The 16,359-nt window shown below is 44.8% G+C and overlaps 1 protein-coding gene across 1 annotated transcript; it reads left to right on the plus strand.

Annotated features, from left to right (window-relative positions):
- Positions 1-3,730: 3,730 nt before the first annotated feature.
- LOC4326176 (nuclear pore complex protein NUP85) lies at positions 3,731-11,530 on the plus strand. The gene is made up of 18 exons (XM_015766467.3): positions 3,731-4,249; positions 6,186-6,288; positions 6,399-6,509; positions 6,611-6,694; positions 6,912-6,983; positions 7,070-7,126; positions 7,424-7,543; positions 8,298-8,498; positions 8,950-9,060; positions 9,162-9,199; positions 9,284-9,440; positions 9,697-9,798; positions 9,875-9,931; positions 10,110-10,256; positions 10,426-10,496; positions 10,579-10,666; positions 10,807-10,863; positions 10,993-11,530. The coding sequence occupies exons 1-18, from the start codon at positions 3,822-3,824 to the stop codon at positions 11,188-11,190; spliced, it is 2,202 nt and encodes a 733-aa protein (XP_015621953.1). The 5' UTR covers positions 3,731-3,821; the 3' UTR covers positions 11,191-11,530.
- Positions 11,531-16,359: the final 4,829 nt, after the last annotated feature.

The raw sequence follows: 16,359 nt of genomic DNA on the forward strand, positions 1-16,359 counted from the left end.
TGGACTTATTTCCAAATTGAATGGCCTCCAGAATATATGTGGGCTGCTAGTCCTTTAGAATGTTTTACTTTCTAGTAATATAATTTATATTGTTCCTGTAAAAATGTGAATTTCTGTGTGTCCAGTGACCTGATTTTAATGTTCGATTTTTTTCCCAAACATTGCTAGACAGTGCGAAGTTTTTATCAGCATAATAGAAAAAAATGCAAAAGACTAAAGCCCTGAGAACTATAATCAAGAAAAAACATTAAAATAACTCCACCATGTGCCAGCTCAACCACGAGGCGACCATGCCCTGACAACACCACAACACATCACTGAGGTTGTGTTCTCCTCCCTTCTTTCCTAATAACTCACCTCCCTCTTTTTCCGTACACGCATTTCAAACTGCTAAATGTTGTTTTATGCAAAAATTTTATATAGGATAGTTGCTTTAAAAAATCATATTAATCAATCTTTCAAGTTTTTTCAAGTTTTTTAAGGCTAATATACATAAATAATCACGCGTTTATGGGCAACACCGTTTTCCGTGCGGGAAGGTAAAGTTAGGAACTCCACCTCCTGAACTCAGTCCGAGAAAGGAACCTAGCGCCGAGTTGGCCACCACATGCGATACTGATTGCCTTTAGGTCTACAATAGAGCCACATCGCCCGCTCTGACAAAGCCAACCACCGCAAGAACACATAGGCTCCTGTTAACGAAAAAATCGCGCTCGGCCGATGGTGCTGGAACTGTGTTGGCGCGAACTAAGTCGACGAACACAACGGCATGGGAGATCTGCTTAACTCCAATGCAAGTCCAGAATATTGATAAGGTGCCGGCGCGCCAGTCAGTTTGATCCTGCGACTGACAAGATAGACAAATATGTTGATCACCAAAGAGTCGATCGGCTGACAAGCCGATAGAGCGATTCCAGCCGATGTCGATAGGTTTTGAGCAATCAACTATATATCCAATGCAGATAGTGATATAAGGACAATCGCCTGATGATAATAAAACAATAATATAATCTAATAGAAACCAATCTGCTAACAATGTCATGATAGAATAAGTGATCCGATGGTTAAAGCATACATCGACTAGAGGTCCGATATCATTAAATCCAAATGATTAGATAAACAGTAAAATCTTTGTTGCAATTGGCTAAAAACAACCTGTATGCAATCCTTATAAACCGATGCAACATCAGATAACTCATCGGCTGATACCCCGATGAAACCTTTATTGAAAATCAAACAGTAGGGTAGAGATTATAGTTCTAAACACGACTAGGGCTAATGCAGCGGAAAGTATAAAAGAAAACATGGTGTCTAGACAATCAAGCCTTTGATGATTGATTTTAAGGGTGGTGTATACCTTAGTTAATCTAATCTAGCAAGATAATTTAGTCGATACCTGTATAAACCCTAAAACAAATCTCGGTCGATATGATCAAATTAAGATGTTAAGCTAGATTAACTAAGATATATGATAACCATCGATCGGTGTAGAAGATAGATTAGAACATCTAAAGCGACGCCCTAATCCGCCAACGCAAACCGCTGAGATCAAGTCATACCTCTTGATAGAACATATTTGTACCCATGGTTAGATATCAGTCCTTGTTGAACAAGAAAGAAACTTTCCTGAAGATAAAAGGAAAACATAAAGTCCTTATAGACACTAAACATACTATCCTAAAGATTAAAGCAAACTACTAAATCCTGCCTAATTAATAGATATAATTATGCCACCATGCCATAGTATTCACGATTTTTTCTTGAACTCGGTCTCTTCTGGATAAGTTTATATCGGACGATTGTGCTATTTTCTTAACCGAATCCACTAAAGAATTTTACCAAATTTTGACGTTAACGGTTCCCAGCTAACATCATGGCTTTGGATTGTAGAGGGAGGTGGTGAGAGAGGACTTGCTCGTCCATCATACCGACCACCACCGTCACCTTTGGCTCGATTGAGTCGTTTGGATTTGGAGAGAACAACAAAATTGATTTTCCCAAAAAGGTAATGTACATGGTTAGGAATTGGAATATTCTAAGAAACAAAACAAGAATATGATAACTCGGCTTCTAGCTAAAACTTTAACTAAGAATAAGTACGGAGCGACACGTGGGTAATAACTGACCAATTTTTAGTTAAATAAAATGGACTACATTTTATTTTTAACACTGCGGACTGAAATTTAGTTGAATTAGAATGGATTGATTTCTATCCACACATACGTTGTGTTGGTCCTATACTAGTTGAATTCAAGATTCTATAACTATAAGTTTCACGATTTCAATAGATATATAATGCAGAGATAATTGGGTAAGCTGGATTTTTGAAGCACGCATTACTGGTAGAAAATTCACAATTTTAGGGGCAAGAAACCTAGAGCTCATACTGGATTTTTCTCCAAATTCACCACATATTAGACACTTGTATCGTAATTTCAATGTATTTCTAAGAGTTCTTATTTTTCTTAATTTGAAAAAGGTACACATGGAAAAATGCAGAAAATTTCGCATCTAAATTTCTCCAGAGATTGTTCGTTCCAGAATACCACGGTGATTTCAAGTAGTAGTATGTTGTACCAGACATAGCCTAATAAAAAAAAGTAAATTACTGGTGGTATACGAACTTGTTAGGGGGATATAATATAGCGTACAAACTTATAAAACATTCGTTTTGATTAATGAATTTGTCTGGTGTTTGTGAACCAAGGCCAAAATGACATAACAAGACTAATTTCACTAAGTTGAAAATTGATTAGGACGTGATGTGCATATAAGAGATGGGAGTGAGAATGCTATATTTATAAACTCGGTTTCTACATTACGCTTATTTTCATTTCCACCCTTGCATCATTATTTAGTATTTTATGTCTTTTATCTGTACAATAAGTGTGCCTTATTTTACCATTTGGTTGAGCGTATATATATGTTTGTGTGGCATCTTTTTTTTTTCGTGTTTGCGTCGCATCCTAATCATAGCTTAAATCAGCGAGATTAGTCTTATTGTGTTCTTTTGGTCTTGGTTTACACGCACCAAACAACAGGGTGGGTTCAGGATTTGAGATAGGGTATTTGAAATGAAAATAGATAAAAATTCCTTTTCACAATACATACTCAATATAATTTGGTATTTTAGTACTACTTATTATTAGATTTTTTTCTCTCGAACACGTAAAAAAATTGCACGTCAATATATTAGACTACTTATCAAATTAGAACTTACGATAGGGTTTTTAGCAATTTCTTCGAAGTAGACAAGCTTGTGTATCAAAACATGCTTTTTATAAATTTATGCATCAGATTACACTGATCACTTGATAAAATTGTGTACCACCAATATAATTTATTTAAAAAAGCCTAATTTCAGATGTTTGCATCATTCAAAATTTCAACGCTTCAAAGCTAGTACTACGAATCCAGAGAACTGTAATTGAGGGTATGTTTGATACAGCTTCAACTCCTAAATTTAGCTCTAGGAGTTGGGTCTGGAGTGGAGTTGTGGAGCTGCCTAAACCCAGCTCTACAACTCTAGTTTATTTTGTGAGAGAGCTCCACCCAGCTCCACTCCCAGTTTTAGTGGAGTTAAAATTGTTTAGCTGAGCAACAGCTCTAGGAAGGGTGGAGCTGGAGCTGGAGCTGGAGCTGTGCCAAACATGCCCTGAAGCTTGAGAAGTCGAGACTCGAGAGACCTGCCGGCTTTGCTTCTAGTCTGAAGGCTAACCTGTAGACTTGTACAGTACCTCAGTTACCCGGGCCCCCGAACCCCCAAACCCCCGCCGTCTCCCGCTTCCAAAACCCTAGCTCATCGTCGTCCGGCGGCGGGGATGCCAGGGATGCTGATGGACGGCGGCGGCGCCATCGTGCCGTTCTCGGGAGAACCAGGCCACGCGGTGGCGGCGGCCCCGCCCGTGCGGAACATCCGCCACGGCGTGGCCCCGCCCATCTCCCGCGTCTACGTTTCCTTTTCTAGCGGCAACCTCCTGCAGGTCGCCTGCCTCCGCCCACCGAATCCGGAGGGTGGCGGAGACCGTGGGGCGGAGGAGGTCTCCGGGGGGAGAGTGGTGGAGGTAAACCTCGGAGGTGGCGGTAGCGGGCCTGGCGGCGCGGATGCGGAGGAGATCGATGAGGCGGAAATGCGGAGGATCGAGTACGGGTCGGTACCGGCGTTTGCGCTGCTTCAGAGCAGGAAGAACGCGCTCGTAGATGGCTCCGGTATGTCGCGCTTGCCCTCAGTCTCGGAGCACGCAGAATGGTAAGACATTGGAATTTGGACCGCCTACTTTGCTAAATGCTAGTATTTTTAGTCTGGACTGATGATTAATATGGCATTTTGGCTGCTGTATAAGACTTTAGAGGTCTATAAACTGTTAACTAGGTGATACCCTGCGCGCTGCTGTGGGAAATGAAGAATACAACTTTGAAGCATGGGTGAAAGATTGAGATAGAAGTCAATAAGACCAGACAACTTTTGGTTTTGTTCATGAATCATGGGGAGTGTAGATAATAGCATTAATTCAAATTGGTGATGACTTTGTTTCAGGGCAATGCCTATATATTGGAGATAAACTTGTCCAGGTAGAATATAAATCCAAGAAGTATGGCTATTCTCGTTGTATGGGTAGAATCACCCATCGCACCAATCACAGGACAGACCGTAAACTTACGATTCATTGACTGGTTGAGAAAAAAAAAAGAAAGGAACTGTTCTTATTTAACAGTCAGCTCTTATAGCAACAATGTCTACATTGTGCGAGGGAATAGTCCGAAAAAGATGACAACAATTGTAGTTTACGAATAAATACACATCACTACAAATATAAACAACTGCTAGGATACTTATGAATTCCAATTCGAAACTATGAAAATTTCACAAGCAAAACTGACGAACAACTAAGCAGTATAGCTAATTGTATGCTTACACTGGGAACTTTATTGGAAGGAGGGCATGCATAGCTTTTCCGGAAAGAAAACTGTAGACCATTGACAACATATCATTTTAATCATTGTATATAAGCATCCTTCGATGTTCTATTATCTGCTACAAATTTGTCCTTGAATTAGCACATACATCATTGACTCATCCTTCTTGGAGCACAGCCATAACATATTTCTATACCTGCCCAAGAACCATTAATATTTAAATCAGAGTGAAATAAAAAAAGGACTTAAACCAATCAAATCATCAAAAAGCTATCTTGCGGTTGAGAGAACAGCGGAAGGCAAAATAATCTGCAGGTTGTACAAAATTGCTTTTAAGATCAGCATCGAATCAAAAGTAAGAGTCAAATGAACCGATCAAATCATCAAATCAAATATGTTATCACTTATTCACTTATCACCTGGTGGATAGAAAAAGCAATAGCCCTTGGGGGGAAAAAGATAATACTGTAAATTAATATGAAGATCTAATGAGAAAAAAATGATAGCAAATATATCACTCACCATGCAAGAGCTGATGATCAAATATCCGGTTGGTCTACAAAAGAGATAGCGCTGGTATGCGTGGCTGCAGGACTGCAAGAGGATTTCAAAGATGCTTTGGAAGAGAATAAATCTGATTAACCATGACATTTGGTCTCGCTGCTATAATTATCAGAGGCAGTTTCTGCTGCACAATTGCTTCCATCGTAATGGGAGAAGTAGATGCGGCAGGCTAGGTGTGAAGGGGATTGGATCCACTAATTAAGAATTTGTAGGATTCAGAGATAAGGGGACTGGTCCGAGGATAATCGTTTAGCGTCTTGATTATATCTAATGGCTGAGATAATTGTGATGATGTGGCTTAACCTGGTGGCTGCTTTGTAGTAGTAATTGCACTAAGTGGGTTCCAACTATATAGAAAGAAAGGATTACTGCCCAAGCTATGCTTGTACTGGGATAGGCATGTCACATATCGCTCAGAATTTTAAGTTTTAGCAATGCTTTGTTATATTGTTTGTGTTCGATAGCTATCCAACTATTCAGATACCCTTTTTCATATTGTAGAAGCTGAATTTGTAGCTCTTAGGCTTCCGCCTAAATGGATAAATCGACATATCTGAAGTACACATATGGTTAAATTTTAAACATCTGTGCCAAAGTGGTATTATAATCACTGTTTATACAGTTAATCTAGATCAAACCTCTGCCTAGTATAAGCTATCCATTTTTTCCATGTGCTTGCTTCTGATTCTACTATGTTTTGTCAGGTGGCAATATGTGCTTGAATACAGTAAAACCATCGGTAGTCTCCTTGGGAACCCAGATTCTCTTTCTGCTTACATGATTGATGACCCAAAGATGATCCTTAAGGTGACCATATCTATGTGTCACATTGTTTCCTGTTTTCTTGCTTTGCCTTTGTTTGAAGTTAAATTTACTTTTTTGCCTATAGAAAGTAATTGGTATATTTTATCTTGCAGGTCAAGGAGAAGCCTACTAGTTTAAAGGCTGCGTGGGAGTTGCTAGAGATATTCTTTGTTGATAAACAGTTGCAAACTTGGCTTCCAGAGCGTCTTGTTGATTGGTTAGCCGTAATGCTCTTTCTTTGATCTATTGCTTTGTTTCAATTGTGAGCGGACTTTGCTGTTACAATACCTAGGGGCGTCTCTTATCAGGCTTCCTGTGGTTTTAGGACTATGACAGCCTCTTGACCAAGACAGAGAACACGATATATCGCACGCTGATCAATTTCCAGAAAAAGCTCATCAACCTGCAGGTTTGACTCATTATATTTGTTGTAGCATATAGCATTAGACGTCAAATTTGTACCTCTCAATCATTTTATTTGTTCTTTTCTCTATAAAACTTCTACAACTCCATGCTTTGAGTTGATTGTTTTGTAGTCTATTTTACTAATGTTCATTTGTGCTACTTCCAACCATTGATTCAATAGCAGTAATGAGTATAAATGAATAATGAGTGATGCTCTATAGGTTGTTGAAGATGATCCTGATTATTGGAGTGGATTATCAGCAGCTCTATCGGTTGGATGGCTTGATATTGTGGTAAGCTATTTTCTTGCACGCTATTTTATAGACATGTCAGTTTTGATTGAATCCTACAATCAGAAGTTGTTTTTTTTTTCTTTTAGGTGAATATGCTACGTTTTCATGGATCATACCAATTGGATCAGATGGACAGCCGTGAGGTAGTTAGGTTGCTTTGAGACCATTCTTTATTTCTTCATGACTTGCATCTATCATTCACATAAAAATCATTTTATTTGCTTCAAGGGCTTAATTTGTTATGTTTTCTAGTAGTATTTACAGTGTTGCACTAATCTTTTGAAATAAAGAAAATGTGCTATATCTTCCTATAGTGTACCTGATTGTATACAATTATATTTCGTTGTAGCTTTGACAAATATGCTATTTTTATGTCACCAGTTGATTTATATACACTTGCTTTTTTAACATCACCCTTTTCCCCCATTTTGGTCCATCAGACAGAAAATGGGTTGGTTGAAGCTGTTGCTGTTCTTGTGTCAACAATGCCACGCATGCGACCAGATTTGCCATCGGGTAAATTAGGCCAGTGTTGTAAAACAAGACCAGATTTTATAAAGGTATGTTTTGTGATGCAGAGTTTTGATGCATAGAACATTTTGAATGTGTCTGTCTGATGTTTTGACTTTCTGGCTGCATATCCAGTAGTGCAAATCTATGTTTCTGAAGAATCTAACTCTCTTGCTATGAAATGCTATCATTATTTGATTATATTGATTTTACCCTTTTTGCTGCCTTAGCACGCAATTACACACTACGCTGTTTGCCTTTCATGACCACTAATTCACTATGATCTTCTCACATGACTATCAGTACACTGCTTATTCTTTATTAGCCCACTAGTTCTTCATTTCAATGTATGCCACTTGTGCAACTATTTCTTCACAGTAAAGCATAATATTTCTTTGTGCTTCTGATATATTGTGAACCTTCTGAATTCACTCCACTGGATTCAAATGAGAGCTGCTCTACTGTGCTCTTTTGTCACTGATTGCTGCTGCATCCTCGGGCTGCTGCTGGCTTTGCACCCACCACCATTGTTCCACTGCTCATCTATGCTGAGAGTTACTGACTATGTTGGCTGAACTTTGAATTTTGCACAATATGTTCTTTTGTGATTAATAATTATATGTTTATATCCTCTCAAGCTCAGTAGCATAATGGTTACTTCAAAAAAAAAAAGGAAGGAAAGGGCAGTGAAAATTTGTGTAAAAACTTGTATAGTTTCCTGCCCAAGTGTTTGGAGGTACACAGAAATTGTATTGCCTCCATTGACGTCAGCTAAAAGCATTTGCCAAATTGTATTTTTTACAGGCATTGGAAAAATGGCGAGGTCAAGTAAGTAAACTGGAGTGCAGTGCATTCTGGATTCAGTGCGGTCACCAAAAAACTCGTGATGGTCTGAAGAGTTTGCTTCATATTATGTTGGGGAACATAAAGAACCTCACTGCTTCTACTTCACATTGGCTGGAGCTCTTTGCTTCTCATTTACTTTATATAAGGCCATTCACAGTGGTTAGTCCCATATTATTGTGTTTGCTAATATGTTCTTCATTATAATGCTTTCTTGTCGATTCATTTATTTGTCACCGCAATTTTGCATTTTGCAGCTGCTATTAGAGCAATCCCCTCGCTAGAGAGTTCATTTTTAGTTTGTTATTCTTTAATCTGTGACATGATGAAATTACCCATTATATAGAAGAGAATGCTAGATATTTTTACCATCTCCTATCTCCTGTAAAAGGTATCCAGTAATTATGGTTATTCATCTTGAGTTGTCTTGTACAATAGAACATGTTTTTATGTTGGCAGATGTTTGCCTTACTGACCCGTACCCACTTATTTCTTGTGTGATGTAAACAGTTAGTCAATATATATATGTGGCAACAATTTTTTTGAAGGGGAGTATATATTTGAACAATCAAAACCTCTTGTTATGTTCTGCTAAAATCTATATGTTTGCCAGGGTTTTGAAGGGATGCATCAGTTAGCACAAAAGTGCATACAGCTTAAACCGTCTGCTGACAATAGCGGATTGACAGGCCTCCTTACTGGTATCCTTTCAGAAAATAGAGAGGTTGGAACACAATGTGATCATCCATTACATAGGCCCCCAAATTTCTTATCCTTTCCACTTTTCTTGTTTGTGTGACATTTTTTTTTCTTTTCTAACATTAGGTTGTCTTGGCTGAATGCACAAAAAATTTTGGTCCTTGGTAAGATGTATTGTTGGCCATTTGATTTATGCTGCCAACTTTGAAACATTGCATCTTAATGTGTTTTGCCATTTGTAAATGCAGGATGGTCACACATGCTATGGAGCTGCTGACTGCTGACAATGACTATGCGGATATGATGTTGCATGAAGAGAGGCCTAACTTCGGTGGTATAAGCATAGAGGAGCTGCACAGGCTTGTTTATGCTCAAGTTTTGTGCTCTCATGCTTTAACATGGCAGGTATTTTTTTGTAGCTTTGTGGATTGTACTAGGCAGATATTTTCTTGAGATGACACTTGGCCTGTATGAATTGCTTGCTACGCATAACTGTGACGTTCTTTTGCGTATGACTACCATGCTGTTTGTTATTATCCATTGTCTAGCTTTTTGTTGCAGAACCTCTACTTTTGAACAGGTGCTGTTATCTGTTAATGATAGCAAATTTTTATAATTTGATAATTGTTATTAATGGCTGGCTTGCCTATTTGATTCTCAGATTGCACCAACTTATCTGTCCTCATGTCTAAACCAAGGCCTAGGGCTGTTGGAGATTCTGCTTCTGAAGCAACCCATACAAGATAATCGTGTTGTATTGAAGGTACTTTGTATTGATATGCCCTTGAATTTTTTCTGCACCTTTGCTTTTTGTTACCTAATATTGTTGTTGTGAGCAGACTTTGGAAATTTGCCGCTTGTATGAGCTGGAGAATGTTAGTACAAATATCATGAAGGTAAGATGTTCTTCCCAATGCATGTACACCTGTACTTTTCCAAGATTTCAAAACGAAGATTTCTTGGAGTTTTAACCTGGCTTAGTTATTATCTATATATTCAAACTTACCAGCATGCATATTTTATTGTACCCACCTGTCGTTTTGACTCACGAGTCCTATCTATTTTTTCTTCTAGATTGCTGGCATTTATCATTGGAAACATGGTAGGAAAGGAACTGGAGTTTACTGGTTCCAGCAAGCTAATGATAAAGTTCGTCTTGACAGAATTGCTCAACAATTATTCGAACATATTGGCAAGTCGGTCACAGATGATAGTTTTAAGGTGCCGATTTCTGCTCCTCCTTATGACCTATCTTTTGTACACCTGCAGTTAGTTCTGAGTGTACTAGTAACCAAGAAATCTGATCAAAAGGGAGATCTTTTTCATCAAGCAGATATATCGACAATGTTTTTGTTTATGACATTTGCTAATTATAATTTTGTATGGTCAGCAATGGGAGGGGCTGCTTGAGTTACTAGGTTCTGACATCGGTAGTGCAGGTGGTCTTGAGTTCCTTCACAGGTATTAGTCCCCTTTCCATCAATTTCTGTATCTCTTCTCTTCATGAGTACTAAATTTCGTTTCAACATATGCTTGCACACAGGTACCGAGATTTCAAAAGGTCCCTTCAGATGGCACAAGAAGGAAGGACTGGCGAGTCTGTTCGGCAAACCGTGGAGTTTCTTATACAGGTGAAAATATTTACACCTTGGCTGGGCTGTCGTCCTGCAATTCAATTTAACACCGCACAGACAGTGCTGTCAGCCTGTCAATAGCTTATGCACCTTGAATGACTCTTGATAAATCAAACTTAATATCTATTTCTGTGCAGCTGATGAGAAATCCTTCTACACCTCAACGTTTCTGGCTACCACTTTTACATGACTCGGTAAGCTAGTCATATGTTTACTTGGGGTGTTCAGCAAAGCAGCTAGCTAAATCTTCTTTTTGCCCCTGTTCAATAATTTAATCTGTATCAGGCTTTTGATTCTGTTTCTATCCCCGGTTGTTTCTGCAGGTGAGGCTTCTCAATTGCAAACCCTGCCCATTGTTAAATGTTGCTGAAACGACTTTGTTGCTCAACAAGCTACAAGAACTGTCATTGGCCAAACTTCGGCCTGACTTTTCCAACATTCACCTACCAAGCCATGCATTGAACTCCGTCAGATTAGCTCTAGCATCAAACCTTGCGCGTGCAATTCTTGAAGAACCTTAAGTAATAGTTCTATTTGGGGTATGAGTGCCACATCCACTTTGCTGGAAGTTTGACGGCGTTAATCGTCAGTTGATTACCAGTAACTGTATGTTCCTTGGGAAGAGGTTGAACTTGTGTTCACTCTGAATGAGCAAAGGTTGAACTTGTGTTCCTTCATGAATGAGCAATTGTGTCATGCATGTATATGTACCGGACATTGTATTTTTAGCTTTAGTGATACCTTAGATGTTACTTATGTACAAAGAAATGCTAGTAAATGTATTTTAGAATGGGCACAATATTGTATTCCTTGTTTCTTCCTCTATTTCTTTTGGGGTGAATAACTCTTTATGGTGACTAATCCTAGACGTTCTGGACTAATAAGCAATTGTAGATCATAGAGAAACTGAAGAGTGATCCTGTAAGTTCAGTAGTTGGGAACCGTTTCTGGGAGCTGCACAAAATGTTGAACAAGAATAGAAAGGGCAAGTCCAAAGCTGTTTTCTGTTCTATTTTGTTATTGAGATGCGGAGTAGAGCAAAAGGGAGCCAGGCGTTGGATCGTGAAGCTTAAAATATTAACATGTCAATACTGAAAATATATTTGTTGCATTTGATTGTGCTAGGTCCAAACTATATCGGTATATAGTTTAAGTGATATAGTTGTATATAAAATATTTGTGTCACGTTAATTGATTCTCTTTGCAAATCACGTTCTTTGTAGAATTATGGGGAAAAAAACACACTAGTTGAGCTTATATATAAAACAATTGTCGCCCTGTTCTTTTCATCTACTCTACTAATTGCCGCAGATTATTTACTGTACACCTAAAATGTAGTTTCTCAAAAAACTTTCTTCTATTTGTATTGTATAGACCACTTGTTTTATGTTGTTTGCTCAGTTTGTCTTAGAATATTTATCTCTAGAATAAACTAGATTATTTGTGGCAATAATTTGGTGAATAATATATTTCAAACCAAGGCCTGTTTGATTTATATTATTTAGAGGATTGTTATCTGTCGAGGGAAGTCCCTCGATAGCGGGAGGTCGTGAGAGCCTCCTTTTGTGAGTTCGGCCGGGGGAAGAAGCTCGCCTCTTAGAAATCACGTATCCGCCCCTAAGGCTGCTAGCTAGCTTGTACACAATCGAATTATACAGGTTCGGGCCGCTGTGGAGCGTAATACCTTACTCCTGTGTTTGGGATTATGGTTGAGTGTTACAAGGGTTCCTTAACTCCGGAGAGCACTCTCGCTCTTCTTCTCCTAGAGTTCAGGTTTTCTGAGAGTCGTCCCCTTTTTCGGTGGGCAAGGTCCTCCTTTTATATCTCAAGTGGATACCACATACACCGCCTCTACCTACTCTTCTTTCGGGTGGGGACCCACCCTATCTTGACCGGGACTCGACCCGTGCCTTCGTTTGGAAGCAAAGCCACAGCTTGTCCTTGAGTGGGGCCCAACGCCGTCCCTCGCTTGACATGGGGGACAACCCTGTCATTCCCCCATTAATGGATGAAGACTTGTGGTGGCCGCCGTCCGAATGACCCTCCGATGGGACGGGTCATACCTACCCCCACTTCGCCGGGAGCAGACGCGACGTGGGAGCTCGGTTGTCGGTCTAGTCAGACGTGACCAGAATCATGACCGGTCACAAACCGGTCATTCTTTGATTATGGCGCGTCAGATTCGCACGCCGCACGTCTGCCTTACTGCATTAAATGCGGCAGGGGGCAGTTGGGGCATTGTGTGCATTAATGGAGGCTCAGCCTGGGCCCCCTCCTCGCTAGCTCCCTCTGCCACATGGCGGCTGGGCGAGGGCCTCGGGGCGAAGCGGTGCAAAGGCCCGAGGGGCATGACGTGGCACCCCGAGGCCCCGACCCCTCTCCGGTCGCTCCAGCGATCCGCGGGTTGCGGGGGCAAGACCAGGCTGTAGGGACACGCGACAGGACAGGAAGGTAGATTCCCCACGCTTCACATACCCCCAGACCCATATCTCCGACAGTAGCCCCCGGCACCATATCGGACATTGGCCTCCTGAGGTCGGTCTGATGTGGTGCCTCACGATTTCCCAAGCTAGGGTTGCAGGCTCGGCAGGTAATCTAAGGGAAAACTGCCGAGTGGCCAGACTGGCGTATCAACCACAGCAGCGGTTTGGCTGTCACTGACCGCGCTGTCGATGAGGATGTCTAAGGCGCGAAAATTGGGGGGTCGGTTAGACTACGCCTCAATTCCCTCGCTCGCTACTCATGCGGCGGTAGTGGCGACGGTTCGCTCAGGTTGCGCCCGTGACCGTTGCGCGCCCTGCTCCGAGTGTGCCGCTGATAGGCGCACTAAATGCGGGGCGCGGATTCAGTGGGCGACGTGATGAGTGGACGCAGGAAACGAAGAGACAACCGCGGGCGCGAGAATCGTGGGGGCAATCGTGAGGGCGTGAAACGAGGAGGTGAGCGTGGGTGAGGCGAGGATAAAAGGATACGGAGGCAGGAACTTTGCCCCCTTCCTTTCGCCAACTGCCCACTCGTCTTCTCGCTCCTTAAGTCCTAACATTCTCGCCACTTCGCACTATTCCGCGCACCAAGCCCTTCGCCGTTTCTCCGCCGGCCATCATGGCTCAAGACGCTGGCGACACAGTGCTCCCGGCAGCACGCATTACGGTGGATAGGCACCTTAACCTCCCCCGCAAGATCATGCCGGACGGCGCCGTCGTGAGGGCGAGGGAGTTGCGGCCGCGGCCGCGGTATCCGGAGCGATCTGTGCACCTCTTGTCCTTCGCTATGGCGGGGTTGATTCCACCGTTCTCCGGATTCTTCCATGAGGTTTTGGATTTCTATGAAATCCACACCTTGCATCTCGCACCCAACGCCGTGATGACGCTGGCTATCTTCGCACATCTGTGCGAGATGTTCATCGGGGTGCGGCTGACGATGCGGCTGTTCCAGTCTTTCTTCATCCCGCAGCTGCTGCAAGGTGCGGTGGTGGGGGGATGTTACTTCCAGCCCCGGCCAGGCACGGCGGGGCAATACATCGAGAGTCATCTCCGCAAGAAATGGGAGGACTGGTTCTACACCGCGCTGCCGGACCACCCGCGACTTCGGATTCCCGCTAGTCCTCTCGAAAGATCCGCCGCATGGCTGGCGGTTTCGGAGCTGGGCGAGGAGTACGACGCGGTGTGGGATCGCCTTAGGGGCCTGCGAAGCCTGGGCCTCACAGGGGCAATGGTCTTTGGTGACTATTTCCGCCGCCGCATCGCACCTCTCCAGGATCGATCCCGTGGCGCGTGGGAGTACACAGGTCCCAACGACCCCATACGCACGCATGTGGGTGAGCGCTGGGACTGGGGGAAGGAGGACGCGAAGATGGTGATTCGGCGGGTGCTGGGCCTAGACTCCGCCGAGCAAACACTGATTCCAGACGGGATCCTTCCCCTCTGTTGCGACCGCGATCGGGAGAGCATCCTGGCCGTGATGTCGGTCGTCGGCGCCGGCAGGAGCCGGTCCAGCCGGGGCGGCACAAATGGTAGCGCTGCCGGCGTGGGTGGCAGTGGCGCGACCACAGGCGGGAGTCGGACGAGCGGACCCGGCGGGGGTGGCAGCTCCAGGGCACCCGGCCCGAGCCGCGGACCCGGGGACGACTCGACCAGCGACCCGAAAGGGAAACGGAAGATGCCCGAATCTCGACTGCCCTCTCCCCCACGTGGAGGGGGCGCCGAGCGCGTGGCAGACCGTCCGCCAGCGGGCCACAAGCGCCCTGCCGGGCCTGAGGCCGGACGGAAAAAGAAGCGGCTCCGGAAGAAGGACAAATGGAGCCGTGTCGGGGGAGCTTCATTGAGCCCCCGAAGTGGACTTTCAATCGCCCTCCCCGCAGGTACGATTGCCGGCACCCACTTCGGTGCTTTTACCCAGCTCGGTCTGTTGTTCCCTCCTTTTCTTTTTCTTCGTTAACGCGATCTGGGTTCTCTTGTAGCGAGATTCCTTCCTAGGGGGTCTCAGGGTCCGACCCTTCGCAGGGGACCAAATCCGAATGATCGGAGCGGCCCGGGCTTGGCCGATCCAAGGCCGCGGGGCCTTCACAGCCTCTCGGCGGGGCCCACAGACCACATACCGGGTCCGACCCCGAGTTAACCCCAGCCAGGACTCGACTCGCAGCGGGCGATAGCGGTGGTGATGCCCCTCCCGGGGGCAGCTCCGAGACCAGGGTCCATGCGGAGCGCCACCCGGGACCGGGGGGCGAGGGAGGTCGTGGCTCGGAAGCCGCGGCCAGAGGCGGCCCTGAGCTCGAGGTCGAGACCGAAACTGGGGGCGGGCCCGAGCCCGAGGCCGAGGCTGAATCTACCTGAGGACCCGAGACGGGGGGCGAGAGGGACGGCCGCTCCCCCTTGCACTTGGGGCGCCCTCGGGGCTGGTTGCGCAGAAGAGGGGCCGAGAGCAGCCCCCAGTCTCGCGGGGGATCCAGCAGCACTCCGTCGTCCCAGGGGCAGACCACGACCTTTTCTTCTCCAACTCCGGCAAATATGGAACCGCTCCTGCAGGTGCTCGCCGCCGCCGATTCCACCGTCCGGGAGGGGCTCAACGCCCAAGTTCAAGCCCTGGCGGAAGAGCGAGCAGCCCTGGAGGCAGAGTGGGCACAGCTTGCTGCGGACCGCGCGCGGGTTGACGAGGGGCGCCGCGCCGTGGACGACATGGTGAAGGTGGGACGCAAAATGCGCCAAGCCCAATTGGCTGAAATTCAGGCGCGCGAGGAGACGCTGGACTCCGTCATGCGGGAGACGGAGGAAGAGCGGCAGGCGGCACTGATCGCCTCAAGCGTCCTGGACGAAGCGTTGGGCGACATCCGCCTACAGTACGAGTCCCATGCCGAGGACCTGGTGAAGAGGGTCAAGGATGCCCGCAGTATCCTCGACGCAGCTGCTGCCCAAGAACGGCGGGTATCGGAGGCCGACACGTCGCTGCGGGCCCGGACGGCGGCGCTCGAGGCTGAACACAGGGCCTTGGATGAGCGTTCCCGCTCCGCGCAGGAGTTCGAGACCACGATTCATCGGCGAATCGAGGTCCTCGACCGGAGCCAGCGCGAGCAGAACGCGCGCAGCCAGGAGCAGGCGTAGCGAGCCCAGGAGCTGGAGAGGCGGGCTCAGGCGCTGGAGGAGCGAGCGCGTCTGCTGGATCAGCGGGAGTCCACCTTGGCCGCCCACGAGAGA

This window comes from Oryza sativa, chromosome 1 (assembly GCF_034140825.1).
Source record: "Oryza sativa Japonica Group chromosome 1, ASM3414082v1".
Classification (NCBI taxonomy): Eukaryota; Viridiplantae; Streptophyta; class Magnoliopsida; order Poales; family Poaceae; genus Oryza; species Oryza sativa.

Coding starts and splice junctions, on each gene's coding strand:
- LOC4326176 (XM_015766467.3), top strand. CDS start 3,822: ATGCCAGGGATGCTGATGGACGGCGGCGGCGCCATCGTGCCGTTCTCG. Junction 9,200..9,283: donor ACAAAAAATTTTGGTCCTTG/GTAAGATGTATT, acceptor TTGTAAATGCAG/GATGGTCACACATGCTATGG. Junction 10,864..10,992: donor TACCACTTTTACATGACTCG/GTAAGCTAGTCA, acceptor TTGTTTCTGCAG/GTGAGGCTTCTCAATTGCAA.